We start from the raw sequence: 15,399 nt of genomic DNA on the forward strand, positions 1-15,399 counted from the left end.
CACTCCCCAACCCCTTACCCTATCCTAAACCTGGTTCTAACCTGAACCCTGAAACCAGGTCTGAACTCTCAAACAGCCCTTTGAAGGTGTGAGGACCAGACTAAATGTCTGGTCTAAAAGTCAAACTGGTCCTCACAATGTGTAGACACACACACACACACACACACACACACACACACACACACACACACACACACACACACACACACACACACACACACAGAGTCTCACCGCTTTTTGGTGTGTCCCAGGCTGGGGGTGGGCGAGCCCCCAGAGTCCTCTGACAGGGACCGTTGGAACAGAGGGGACAGCAAGTCATCGTCCTCCAACCGGGGGCAGGGAGAACCCGGAGGACTGGAGCAGGGACTCAGAGTGGGACTCTGCTCCATGGGACTGGCCCCAGGACTCACCGCACCGCCCTCTGTCTCCATAGGAACAATGCCAGGACTGCATTCCACCTCCATGGGGGCAGGGCTGAGGATCGGGCTGGGCCGGTCCTCCTTCACAGGATCAGTAGCTGGTCTGGGGCTGGAGGTGGGGCTGTGAATCAAGCTACGGTCCAGGGACGGGGACGGGGAGGCATGAAGTGGGCTGACTTGAGGTTCTTCCCCAGGAGTGGAAGCTTGTCTGGGACTGGTGGCCTGGATGGCGGCAGCAGGCGCAGTGCTGGTTCTGTCCTCCTCAGCACTGGGAGCCAGTTCTGGGCTGGACTCAGGGATTGTGCGGTCAGGGTGAGGGGGACCAGGGTCAGGGTCCAGCTTAGGTTCTGGACTGAGCCTGTCCTGGTTGGGTTCAGGGTCGGGGTCGGGGTGGGGATCAGGATCAGGATCAGGATCAGGATCAGGATCAGGTTCTGGTTCTGGGTTAGGGTTAGATTTCCTCCTGGAGGTGGATCGACGGCGTCCTGTTGTCTTCTCCTTTGCGTCCTTCACCTCCTTCATCTCTGTGGACCAGAAACACACAAAAACCACCAACATAAATCTGAACCACAGAACTAACTATTTTATAAAAAACTAGATTAAAGCCGGGTAGACCAGACATTGTGGTCTACGGAAGCCCACACACAGCGGCAGCGTCTTGACCCCATTCGGCCCCACATGACGCACGGATCCTCAAGCAGAGAAGGAAACTTAATAACGCTCCTTTTTTTCATTGTCTGTGATTTATGTTGGTAAATCTGTGTTTGCTTCACAGATGTAGTGGTGTGTTTACTGTGACTGGGATAAAACTGATTTCTGTTTCCAGCTTTCTTCTAGATTCTTCACACTGTGGTGTGACAAGCGTGACAGTTTCCTAGCGGACATGTACAGTTGTATGCGATGGTTTGGACACCCCCAAGCAAAGTCCACGTTTTTAGGAGAATTTATCTTCAGCTGATAATTCCTAATAACAGTTCCTCACCCGCCCTACAGGTCCTAACGAGCTCATGAAGTTCTGAGTGTTTTACAAGCAGCAGGCTGCCCAAACTTTTGCCCTGGTGGACTAATGGTTAAATCACATACCAGGTAACCACAACGTCCGCGGTTTGACTCCTGGCCCGGGAGACCCTTGCTCCATGTCATAACACGACTTGATTGAATTCTTGCGTTTTAGACTGCATTTTATCAGACAACGTTCTCGTGCAGCTGCTTGAGACTACAGATGCATTTAAAAAGGTCATCTTATTTCGGAGCTTGTAGAAAACATTTTAATATTCCTCAAAGTAATGAATCATAAACAACATCCTAGGTTATTGTTTTCAAATGATTCCCAGCCCCAGTGAAACACGAAGGAACAGAGTGGTGGCAAACGTTCAGTCTAACAGTGAGAGGGATATCTCATTAAAGCTGCATCATCCCATCACAGTAAAATCAACATGGCAGGCTTGGGATCTGTAGACACTTTGAATTTTCCATTAGAATTTAAAATAAAGTCCTGATGGTTTGAATCAAGGTTGGACAAGAGTGAGATGGTAACGAGATCAGCAGGGTAGGAAAGGTTTAAATAAACGGACTCATGACTCAACACACACACACACCCACACACAAGAGCAGACTGAACTTTGTTGACAACGACAAAAACACACCCACAGAGCTCAGAGCCAGTGCAAACCAACAGTCAGACATTTGAATGAATGTATGTTTGATTTCTACACACTCTCCGTCATCGTACACACCTGTCTTATGAGGGGGTTTCTTCTCCGTGGCATCCATGCTCTCTTCGTCCTCTACCTGGGCTCGGCCTCGACTCCGCCCCCTGCACACACGCGCGCGCGCACACACAAACACGCACACACTTGGTCAGTTCATCAATTCTGTTATTTATATAGCACCAAATCATAACAGAGGTTCTCTCAGGGCAGTTTTCATATAGAGCAGGTCTAGACTGTCCTCCTCAGTGTGATCAGAGTCAAAGACCAGGTTCACCAGTCTGCTGTCATGAAAGCTGATTAAGTTCATTAAAAGGCATGTGACAACGGTAATATTTCTATACAAGACAGCTCTTTTTCATCCCGTCTCTACCCGTTTGTCATTGTTCATAACACACAGTCTCACAACACTAATACAGCCGGTAATCGGTTATTTTTCTGTGAGCTCTGTGCGCAAGCACCGAACAGAAATAAACACGTCAGAAGCATTGAAGTGCAGACCGACCTGCTGTAAGTCACCAGGCAGCGCGCAATATCTACTACTGCACATAATAACAACAATAATATACACTCATTCAGAAACCGGCATTCAGAGAGACAGCAGGCACACGCTGCATAACGCATCGATCGCTGTGTGTGTGTGTTCAAACATACATGTGTCTCTTGTGTTTCCTCATCGTGTGTATAGAGGGTGAAAGTCTATTTTCCACGTAGCTTTTTGTTTCTCCTCCTCCTTCCTCAACTCTCACTCATGTCACCATTTTTCTGCTTTCTACTTCTACTCCTCTGCACTTTACTTTTCTTTTTTTTTTGGGTGTGTGGTCTTTGGGATGGACCAGTTTCTGTCAGTGTATTGCTAAGGTTTGAAAAACACAGGGATGCGGTACTTGGTGACGATCCTCCCGAGTTTCTCAGATACTCCAGCCTCATATGGGATGATGATGATGATGATGATGATGTGTTCGTTCTTTTCTTCACCACCCACAGTGGTGGTGTTCTTCCTGGATCTCCTGGCTGTTTTCACAGAGGTCCAGTTAAAATATTCACAAGCTTTAAGTGTATCCTTCCGGTGTTTGTGCTCCTTCTTTCTCCTTCTCAATAAAGTCTCCTTTTTTCTTACTACCCTGAGCATTTTTTTTTTTTACCATTTTTGGAACAATTCATTGATTATTGGAGAAAGTACTCAGCAGATTAAGTGATAATGAAAACTGACACAAACATTTACTGTTGGAAAACAATTGCACCAGGTTGTACAACAAACACCACCAGAAAGGAAGTCACACATGCACCGCTTCAGAGAGTGCGTGTTTAAAGGTACTTCCAGCAGTGTGTGTGTGTGTGTGTGTGTGTGTGTGTGTGTGTGTGTGTGAGAGAGTGAGAGAGAGAGAGTGAGAGAGAGAGAGAGAGAGTGAGTGTGAGTGAAACAGGAGGTAAAACCAGGAGCTGACTGCATCAAGTACACACCTCCCGCTGGACTCGTCCTCCTTGCTGTTCATTACCCAGCATGCAGCTTAACCACTTCCTCTTCAACTCAACTCTCTCACCAGAACACACACACACACACACACACACACACACACACACACACACACACACACACACACACACACACACACACACACACACACACACACACACACACACACTCCTCCCTCAGCTTGTGTCTGAGAGAGAGGATGGTTGGAGCTAATTCATCTGTTGCTTCTATTTATGACCGACCGATGATTAATTCCATCCAGTTGATTTAAACTTCGGGGAAAACAAGCAGAGGTTTAAAGTATTTAATGAGTGAACCAGCTGTTTAGACCAGGGGTCCCCAAATTCTTTAAACCAGGGCACTCCTTAGTGGTTTATAAAATGCTATGAATCCCCAACCCTTTGATCAGTAGCTCCATGTCACGTGCACCAGTGACAACTGGGAGGACAGACCCTGAATCCCCTTTCTCAATCACAAACCAGTGAGTGAGTTAGTGCAGAAAGACGACTGGAACCCAGATGCTTCCATGCAGGTAAGGGCCAACCATACTGGCCACTAAAACGCAGTGACTGACAGGCTTGCAGCTCTTAAATGCAGCACACTGCACTGTAGAATTATCAGCACAAAGTGCTGCACACATCATGATCACAACTTTTTTAGACCTTTTAGGGGCTATATGTACAGAATAAATATAGAATAAATTTACAGTCAGAATTCAGACACTCACACAAAACGTGAACACACTGACATCTGCAGACGCAGACACCCATCAGATAAACTCGTCATGTGCCTGTGGTCTGAAAGCACAGGGACCAACCGTGGTGCTTTAGGATGTGGTTTTAGCATGACCTCAAAAGCCCAACTACTAATAAATCCATCTGCTCTTCATGAACTGTTCAGGTGTCAATTTTACAATCAATCTGTATGGAGGATGTATGTAAATCATTTGGTTACCATGGTAACACCTATGCATTACAGGACATGAGTGCAGGATTTTACCCTGATCACTTAGACAGTCAACAGCAGTTAACACTACAGTCAGTTGTGTTTGGGTCTGTCCCAACACTCACACTTGCAGTGTTTGTGAATAGTCAAGCGCTCACTGGTTAACGAGGACGTCCCGTCACAATCATCACGTCACCAGCTAACTGATGCACTACCTCTAGCTGGAGACCGCAGTGAACTCTGGGATACGCTTAGATCTGTAAACTGCTTCATAGCAGTGTTAGAAGAAGAACGCAGAGAGAGCACTGGGTGAAGTCTACTGTTTGTTGGTATTTTTCTGACGTGGGACACAGTTGTGTACTAACTGTAGGCTCAAGAACACGCACCTAACAGCCCTTAGAATGTTTGCATACACGAACGACACATCAGGTCTCTCAGCACCTCTGCTCTGATTCCAGAGACCGGGTTTCTGGTTTACATGATGTTCAAGAAATCGGACGCACAATGTAAACACTGCCTGGTCTCAGCCCTGCAGGACTCATGTGGAGGATTCTGTGGTCGGATTACAGCAGCGGTTCTCAAACGTTTTCTGGCTAGCCCCCCTGCAGAAGCAGAAGAAAGTTCACGTCCCCCCACCCCAGAATTTTTAATCAAACATTAATAATAATAAGGGAAGCAACTAATCCAGAATGATCCAGGTTAAGTGTTAGTGAAATAAAGGTCGGCACAGTGGCATCAGCAAACTCTTGTTTGTTTATTTTCCTGACATAAATCATATTTATTCATCTTGGTCCATGTTTTTCCCCTGGTCATCAACGCCCCCACTGGTTCACTGACATCCAGACACTCAACACTCACACTCATCAGTCAGACTTACTTCTTCCTGGATTTGGGAGGTGGTGGAGGAGGAGGCGGAGGAGGAGGAGGTGGGGCGGGAGGCGCAGAGCGGCCGCTGCCCCCATCTTTCCGAGGTCGCCCACGAGGCCGCCTCTCGGGGGCCGGGCTCGTAGCGGCGGCTTTGGCCAGCTGAGCACTGCGTCCGGCCCGAGTGACGGGAGGGGGCGGTCCTCTGTCCCGAGGCTCCTGAGACTGGGCCTCAGATGGCATTCTGGGTAAGAACCAGGGAAGGAGGGGGTTAGATTTGGTCCCAGGTTTTCTGCAGGTTCACCAAGTTAAATTTAAGACTATCTACGACCCTTTTAATACCAAATGGAAGGACATTTATATCCGTCTTGGTCGTCCCAGTCAAAGTATTAAAGTATTGTAGAAAACCAGTAGTGACGATATGTAACTGTATACCTTAAATTGTTTTTTTATTATATTATCACATCTTTTCAGTGTACGTTAGCTGTACCATTAATTCCTGACGGTATAATTAAATTAACATGACCTGGACCTGGATAGGCAGCAGAAAAAGGACGGATGGATAAAAAATGATTCATTCATTTTTTTAAGTCTGGTTTTTAATTCAGCTGATGATCTTGCTGACTACCGTAGCAGCATTGTTGACTGACACTCTCCTGCGTTTCTTTACTGGACTCTTACTGTCAGAGTTGATACTCAGCTGCTATCAGGCCCCAGGAAGTCGCTTAGTGAAAGTGGTTAGAACAAACCTACTGACATTAAAATACCAGTCCACCAGGTCAATATGTAAAGTTAAACTTACTTCGGAGGCAACATGACGCCCTACACTGTGTTGATGTGTCTACAGTCAGAGATTCTTATCTCTCCCTTTAATATCTCTGGTTGTATTGTCAAGTTCTTTTATCCATAATCAGATCCATCACTGTTTCCTATATCACGGTACACACCCCCCGGTCACTTCAGAGGGTTCACCCATGCAATCTAAATGCTATTCAATACAACAGATCTGTCACAAATTCTGCATTTAGAAGGATTATAATGTTCAGTCTTTGTTGTCACAGACGTGTTGTACTGGACTACATTATGTCCAAGACACCTGTCAGTCTAAGAGAGCCCAGCTCAACACCGCTGCAAACCACCACCTCAGTAAAAAACATACAGGTGACTGCTGCGTCCCATAGAGACGAATATGATTACAGACACTTGTCTGTAATCATAGTGAGGCAAGCAAAGCTGAATTTAGTCCAATTTGGACGAGCTAATCTGAACACAGCAGTCCTACTCGCACCAGACGGAGACCCTTTAGACGAAGTGGTCTGGGTCAGGTCACAAACAAATCATGGAGCAGTTTGTTTGTGGTGGAACGTGATCTGACCTCCATCCGACTGACTAAGGTGGGAGGGGGTCTCTGCAAGTTTGAGCCCCTGCAGCCAGATGAGCTTTGCATGCTGGGATGTGAAGGAGTGAAATCTACAGTTCCACGCCGATAGCTGGGGAATGAGTGGGGGTCTGATCTGGTCTGGTCTGGTCTGGCCTGATCATTTAGTATCTACGGCTTGTGAGCCTTCAGGCGCAAGAAAAAAAAACATGATGCTACAAGACCAAGACAACTTTCTAAAAATGCTGCATTCACCCCAATGCAATTATTGTTATCAATTAACTGATTAATTGTTTGCTCTATAAGATGACAGACAACCAAGTCTCAGGTGACATCTTCAAAGGTCCTGTTTTGTCCAGTACCCAAAGAGATTCAGTAACTGCAATTAAAGACTGAGAGAACCAAAAATGAAGCTGCTGGCAGTGAATTCAAGTCATTTTTACTTATCCACCCATTCACTACACCTGCTCATCCGTGAGAGAGAAAATGACTTAAACGATTGATTGATTATCCGAATAGTCGCAGATTCATTCATTCGGCTCTAGTTGAATTATATTTGAGGACTACATATTGATTTATTGATCAGAACACCGGATATTCTGTTCAAATGTAGAGGCTAGCCTATTTTTTCAGTATGTTAGATTCATTCAACAACAACAGTGTGTTATTAGTCCACTTTAACCTGCAACTTGTTCTGGATTAAAAAAAAAAATCTATAAAGGGATGAATGAAAGTGACCCCTGATTATTTTCATTATCATGTAAGATGCCCAGTATTTTTTCCATTAATCCTTTAGTCTAAGAAAGTTGCATAATTGTCAAAAAAAACAGTAATCAGTAATAAAGTATATCGGAGCTGCAATGATTATAAGCTACTCAACTATTTTGATGTCATTTTTCAAGCAAAAACTCCAAAAAATGCTGTTTTCAGCTTCTCTAATATAAAGATTTGCTGCGTTTCTCTGTTTAATATCGTTATAAATGAAATCTCTTTGGGTTCTGGACGGTTGGTTGGACAAAACGAGACATCTGAAGACGTCAGCTTTGACGCTTTGCTTTAATCTGTAAAATGTCAGTAAATAGTAACAGCTTCTCAATTAACCAAATTAATCAAGAAAATAATCTTCAGAATGAATCGAAAATGAAAACACTCATTAGCCGCAGCCATAAAGTGTATTACATGACGACCTGAAAATCCACATCTGTAGCTGCCCTGTTGATTTGAGGGACACTTCTAACCAATGAGGGGGAGGACCTCCTCACCTGGATTTACCTGGTGCTTTCCGCTTCAATCTAGTGTTTCTTCTGTGTTAAGAGAAACCAAACTCATCCACTGATTCAGACCAGAACAAAACACACTATAGGTCTGAAATCACACCGAGACTGAGACCACATCAGTACTACGGACAGATCCTGAGATAAAGCTAGAGCTCAGAGTGCAGCAGAATCCATTAGACTCCAGTAAAGTGGACTGGAGTAGACCAGTGTGACCCCGTGACCCACTGACAACATGTCAATCATCATGACATGCAGCTCAACCAGCCAATCACAGCACACTCCCTCCCAGCAGCCAGTGAGTAAACAGAAAACATCAGTGACCATTGACCCCTGCCGTCTTGATAGTGCTTATTTTGTGGTTTTTTCTCAGCATTTTATTTCTAGATTTTTGTTTTCACAGCGCACCGTCAGTCTGGTGACAAAAGACTGCTATTATGATTATTATTATGATTAGTATGATTATTATGATTATTAGAAAACAAATACTCTGTGTTTCCATGCTGCAGGGCAGAGTATTCATGCAGGTCATCATCACTCTGAGATCTTGTGAGAAAAGAATTACAGATCAGTTACTAAAGAAAATCTTTTAGGACTGCAACTAACAATTATTTTAATTATTGATTAATCTGCAGATTATTTACTCAATTAAAAACAATCAATCATGGTAAGGAAAATCTCAGAAAATTGTGAAGAAAGGCCAAGTGGACACCTTCAGATGTCTTGTTTTGTCTGACTGAAACCCAAAGAGATTCGGTCAAGTCCTCACATGTGAAGCTGGAACCAGAAAATGTTTGACTTGTTTGCTTAAATTTAAAAAAAGCCACAGACGATTATTCAATTATCAAAACAGTTCTTGGTCATTTATCTGTCAATGAACTAAACAATTGTTGCAGCACTAATGACGATGGTTTAAAACCCCATCACCACAGCCCCCGCTACCTGCCACTACAGAGCCCCAACTGGGCGCAGCATGAGGACAAGTGTCCACTAGAAGACGGGACAAGGTCTGGGGGAACTCCAGTCTGGATCTCGTCGCTGCCCTTAAATCCTCGTCTGCAACTTGTAGAAAAAGTGTGAGCAGTATTGGTCACTAAAGTACGGCAGCTGACAGAGCTCAACACAATGCCACTTGCATTAACACAAGCAATTAAGAAACACATCCACCACCTTGACAACACACACAAAGCATGGACTGGAAATACAGAAAACACAAGCTAATACAGAAACTCTGCAGGTCCTGAAATGTGTCAGATACATTTCAGCATCAAATTTTGTGCAGAGCTTATATTATTCCCATTAGGCTTTATCCAGACCAGCATTGGCATGGTGGTGGGAGCAGGGGTTCCTTAGTGGGAGAGGTGGGGAACTTTGTTGCCATTGTTTCCATGTTTCTTTGTCTGTCTGTATTATTTGGTATTGTGACTAAATAAATAAAATCTTTACAGCAAAAAAAATACTGCAATCGCAGACCCTAAAAACCTATGGGCACACATGGACGTGTGAATTCCTTGACATTATTGCTGTAACTAACCATTATTTTCATTATTTTTTCAATCAATCAATTGTTTGGTCTGTAAAACAATAGAAAATAGTGAAAAACAAACATAATAATCTCCAAGACCCCAAGGTGACATCTTCAAACAGCTTTTTGTGTTTGACCAACAGTCCAACATCCAACAATATTCAGTTTACTACAACATAAAAGTGGAGGAAGTGGCAAATCCTCACAATCGAGAAGCTGGGACCATCAAATGTTTAGTATTGTTGCTTAAAAATGGACATAAACTGTTATCAGATGAATGCCTCCGGCTTTACTTGAGGCCATCATGTTTACTTTTGTTTTAACATTCAGACTGCATGATTCTGATACTATTAAAGATGCTAGTTACCACCATCAGTTTTTAAGTGTCTCCCACACTTCTGTTGTTGTGTTCCACTTGATTTCCATCCATCTAACGGACACGTTAGATGGATGCTTCTTTTCTCTGACTGTAGTGTAATGGTCGATTACACGAGAAAAACAAAGTGGAGTTCCACCTTACCATTAACTACAGCTGCAACATTAAATGACTGATCGACAGAAATTTAATCTGCAACTATTCTGACAATCGATTAATCATTTCAGTTATTTTTCGAGCGAAAATTCCAACTATGTGCAGGTTGACGCATCTCTAATGTGATAACTTGGTGCTTTTCTTTCACATCTGATTATAAACGGAATACGATTACGCTTTGAACTCTTTGAATAAAACAATCTGAACACATCGTCTTCGGCTTTGGGGAATTACAACAGGCTACTTTCGCTGTATTTTGACAGTTTGTAACCCAACTGGTTAATAATCTGCAGACTGATCGATGATGAAAATAATCACCATTGACACACACGTGCACTGGCCGGTGCGCACTGGGAGTTTACTTTGATACACAGGTACAAAACAGGTACGGTTTTGTTATCATGAATGACTGCACTGGACCGTTACTACAATTAAAATGTGATAAGTGTTGAGGTTCAGCTGTTCCCACGCTAATTAAATCCTCTCACATGATTTACCTTTACCTGCCTAATTTAACTGGAGCCTGTGTAGAACCGGCTAACATGTACATTGTAATTCTGATGAATTAACTGTACTTGTTGTGTGCAAGAGGCTGAGCTGCAGAAACAGAGCAGTTAGCTGCTAGCCGTTAGCTTCCTCGGACCGCCCAGTTGACTGATCACCTCTCTGTTAGCATTAGCATTAGCTGGCAGGCTAGCTGTTAGCGCGCACCAGAAACGAGCGCATCCCGGCTTCACGGCGCGCTTATTCGCCCCCCACTTTAAATCTTGATGACTGGCGTCAAGTTAACGCAGGAACCTGACGAAAAACGGAGGAGCAAACCTGCACAGGTGTCGACAGAAGACAGAAAAGGCGTCCTTACTGATTTGATGCAATTCTCTTTTTCCTCTCCAGTTTTCCAGCCAACTTAAACCGATCTGTTTAAACCCAACAGCGAACTTCTCCGAAAGATAACATCTGTTTCACAAGTCTGGCATGATAAGATTGTCCGACGAAGCATTCCCGTTGACCGTGGAACGAAAAAAAGACGGTTTTCAGCTGAAAATTGGCGAAAAATTAAAGTTGAAGCGGTCGCTCCGTCATGGAGGCCATGTTTGGGAGCGACCGTAGCACCGCCTGTCAGCGCCAGCAGGAGAAGTAGGTCCCAGAAAACATTTACTACCGTACCGGAGCAGAACCGTTTACCGGGCAGAGTTTATCTTTTACACCCGGATAAAGGCGACGTTCAGCCGGAGTGAGGGTTTAAAGGGTGTAGCTCTGTCTGTGTCTGCGTCACACTCGGTTAATTTGTTTGTGTTGTGTAAAAAGTGTGCCTGACCCCGCGGAGGGATCTACTGGAGGGCTGCTCTGGTGAAGCAGTCTGTCATCAGACCTGAAGCCCCGGACTGGATCTGCAAGGATCCGGACCGCTACTGCACGTGCCCCGAACCGGGACCAAATAACGAACACAACATTTTACTATTATTTTATAATTATTAAATAACACACAGCCTTTAAACATTATATCATTGTTTATCAGTTAATAATTAACATACAACGTTTAAACTTTTTTTTAATGAAATTATTCATACACAGCATTAAGCATCTCAAGAACCTCCTTAATGACAATGAGAACCTATATCACCACAAGAACTATCTTGATGACATGTAGAACCTTCTAAATGACTACAAGAATCACCTTTAGGATCTCTAGAACCTCGTAGATGGCCCCTAAAACTTCTTGAATGACCACAAGAACATGTCACTGACCACAAAAACCCCTTTGAGGGAGCACTAGAACCACATTAAGGACCTCTAAAAACTTCTAAATGACCCATAGAACCTCCTCGGTGACCATGCAAGCCACGTCAAGGATCTCTAGAACCTTCTATATGACCATTATAACAACCTCAAGGTCCACCAAAACTAGATGAAAGATCAGTTGAGCCACTCAAATGACCCCTGAAAACCTCCTCAGTGACCACAGGAGCTACCTTAAGGACTTCTTGAACTATCTTAAGGATCTCTAGAATCTCCTCAGTGACCACAAGGCCTACCTTAGGGACCTCTAGAACCTCTTAAATTACCACAAGAACTACCTTGAGGACCGTTAGAGCTTCCTAGATGACCCATAACAACCGCATTAAGGACCTCTAAAACCTTCTAAAGGACCTGTAGATTATCCCCAAAGACTGCTATAACCTCCTCAATGACCACATAAATTACCTTAACGATCTGTAGAACCTCCTATATAACCATGATAACCTCAAATACCACAGGAACCACCTTAAGGACCTCTGGCAGCTCCTAAAGTGCAATTGGAACCACAAGAAGGTTCACTTGAGCCACCTAAATAACCCTTAGAACCTCCTCAATGACCAGAGGAACTCTGGAACATCCTAGATGCCCCCCCAGAACCTCTTCGGTAACCACAAGAACTACCTTGAGGACCTTAAGGAACTCTAGAACCTCCTAGGTGACCCCTGGAACTTCCTGAATGACCACTACATCCTCCCCAATGACAACAAAAACCACCTAAAGAACTTCATAAATGACAGTTGGAACCTCATTAAGGATCACTTGAGCCACCTAAGTAACCACAAGAACTTTCCCAATAACCACTATGAACACCTTAAGGACCTCTGGAACCTCTTCACAAGAACCTAAAAAAAGGACTCTTAGAACCTCCTTCAATCCTAATAATGTATGACAGTAACAAATGACAGTAAAACTTAACATATACTGCACAGTCTTAGTAAGGTACCTTTGTATTAAAGACTCCAGAACAGCTTCAAGTAGCAAGTATTTTCTTTTCATCTTGTTCTAAATCACAAATGGAGGTACCAGTATCAAAAAAAGTTGTTATCTATTCAACTGATTCAACTGAGAACAAGCTATGCAGTAAAAAAAAATCAATAAAACACCTCCTTTATTACAACAAACATTTATTGAAGTCCGACAAATGTATCTATTCATTAACCATAAAATATAACGAAATACGTTTTCATCAAAACATCAAAAACAAAAACATCACTGATGAAAGGAGGAGGAGGACTTCAGATAAACTCCACTCCTCCGACTGTCACATAGAAGGAGCTGCTCCTGTAAGCCTTCATCCCCGAGGAGGAGCAAGAGGACGAGGAGGAGGTGCAGTGGACGGTGAAGACCTGCCGGCTCCTCTGTTCCTTGCTGCCTCCTGCTGTGGCAGCCACGTTGTTAGAAGCTTCCTGCCGGGAGCACAGAAGCCGGTGGGTCACCAGCCGTTGCCATGGGCGACAGAGGTATGGCCGTTCGGACTCAGAGGAGGAGGAGGAGGGTCCTCTGTAGTTCCTCCTGATGGCGTGGCAGGTGGCGAAGACCGTGATTCTGTAATCCCTGGGAGGAGGAGCCACAGATCAAATTGGGTCAAAGCTGGTAAGTATTTACTGATTCTGACTGTGAGGTGTAGTTCCACCACCAGCCTCAGTTCTGTGAGGAACTCTGCAAGAAGGATGAATAGCTGTCTATTCCACCACCTGTAGAACCACCGATTCTACTTATGGTCCACTTAAACCTCCTTAAAGTCCTGAGACCTACCTAAAGGACCCCCAAAATTAAAAGGACCACTATAACACCCCTCACTGACTAACAGAACCAACAAAATAACCACTACAACCAACCATCTAAAGACCCATAGAACTTCTTAATAGACATCAGAACCTTTTCAATGGCCACAAAACCCAACCACCTGAACGAAACCCCAGAAACAACTACTGGACCTCGAGAACTTCCTCAGTGACTCCATGAACCACCTACTGGACCATAAGAACCTCCTAAAGGACATAATAACCTACTTAATAACCTCCACATCTTCTTCAATTACCACTAATACCAATTAAAGGATCTCTAGAACCTCCTCACTAAGGACTACAACTTCCTTAATGACCACTAGAACTACATAAAGGACCATTAGTACTTTCTCAATAACCACAAAAACTGCCCAACCACATAAAAGACCCATAGAATCTCCTCAGTGATGATGAGGACAACCTAATAGGTACCCACTAAAGGGACTAAAGGGACTTCTAGAACACATAAAGGACCACGTAAATCACCTAACCGCCCAGTAAAAACACCTAATGGAACCTTTGAATCTCCCAAAGGCTCACTAGAACTAACTACTGGACCACTAGAACCTCCCAACGGTCCACTGGAACCTCCTAATGGACCTCTAGAACCTCATAATTGATGAATAACCACCTCAGCAGTTGGCCCAGAAGTTCTGAACACTTGCTGAGCTTCTCGTCCTGCTTGGCTAGGCTGGCCCCGCCCTCACAGCGGTCCAGCCAATAGAAAGCGGAGATGCTGTCGATTAGGAGGAGCGCCAGGCCGGGCCGCGACGAGAAGGAGGTCTCCAGGGAGTGGAGGGTTAGGAGGAGCTGGGAGGAGGAGGAGCAGTGGACGACCAGGAGGCGAGCCAGACATGAACGCAACACCGCCTCATCTGAACCGGCTGAGGGCGAGTTGGTAGTGAGAGCTAGACAAAGAGAAGGAGAGATTTATATTCTGGTGTAATTCATTGACAGATGTGGTAGATGGCAGCGCCCCTCACAGGTTGCAAAATTTCATTACATCCTGATGATTTCTCTGTTCTCAGAGTCTGAGCAGTAGACTGTAGTAGAGAGTGTATCAAACCAACCAATCGATTGGGAGACTACAGGCCTAGTTTTTATATTATGTTTGAAATGGTCACTCATGGTTGGGAGTGGTTAACAGGCTTTCCAGATGAACAATAGTCAGAAATATCATCTATGAGCGACGGAAAGATTTGTGACTGTAAACAGAGCTCAAAGAAACGCTAACATTTCTGAGTCCTCAGCACAGTCTGAGTCGATCAGCAGAATTAAAATTAGACTGCACGGTGAAAACGACTTGGCTTGTAGCTTGTCACGGAAAGGAGAAGGCAGCTGTCCCAGAATGTTTCTACTGCAGAAACAACTGTCAAATGCAGTAATAGTACCAAATAAATCGAAACAACACCTCCTCAGCTGGCAGAGATACTGAATACTTCATGTGACTCAGAGATGTGATGCATGATGTCCTGTGTGTGTTTTTACTCCTCGGAGACCTAAAATGTAAGATCGCTTTAATATGGACGTAAAAGAAAGACATTTAACCTAACTAATGAGCATACTTATGACTATTTGCGTGTGCGTGTGTACCTGCGTTCAGTCTGCTGTCCAGGATGCTGACCAGTCGTAACATGTCCAGACTGTAGTCAGTGTCCACGAACAAAACATCCACCTCCAGACCGCCAG

At 44.3% G+C, this 15,399-nt stretch overlaps 1 protein-coding gene across 1 annotated transcript in view; it reads right to left on the minus strand.

Moving 5' to 3' along the window:
• LOC120789866 (histone-lysine N-methyltransferase 2C-like) overlaps window positions 1–11,466 on the minus strand; it is a 78,830-nt gene extending 67,364 nt beyond the window's left edge. Inside the window, 4 exon segments of the mRNA XM_040126956.1 lie at window positions 232–943; window positions 2,156–2,235; window positions 5,428–5,658; window positions 10,986–11,466. Coding sequence (XP_039982890.1) covers window positions 232–943; window positions 2,156–2,235; window positions 5,428–5,657 — 1,022 coding nt within the window. The 5' untranslated portion in view covers window position 5,658; window positions 10,986–11,466.
• Between the last annotated feature and the right edge of the window lie 3,933 nt (window positions 11,467–15,399).

Source organism: Xiphias gladius, chromosome 5, assembly GCF_016859285.1.
Source record: "Xiphias gladius isolate SHS-SW01 ecotype Sanya breed wild chromosome 5, ASM1685928v1, whole genome shotgun sequence".
Lineage (NCBI taxonomy): Eukaryota > Metazoa > Chordata > Actinopteri > Istiophoriformes > Xiphiidae > Xiphias > Xiphias gladius.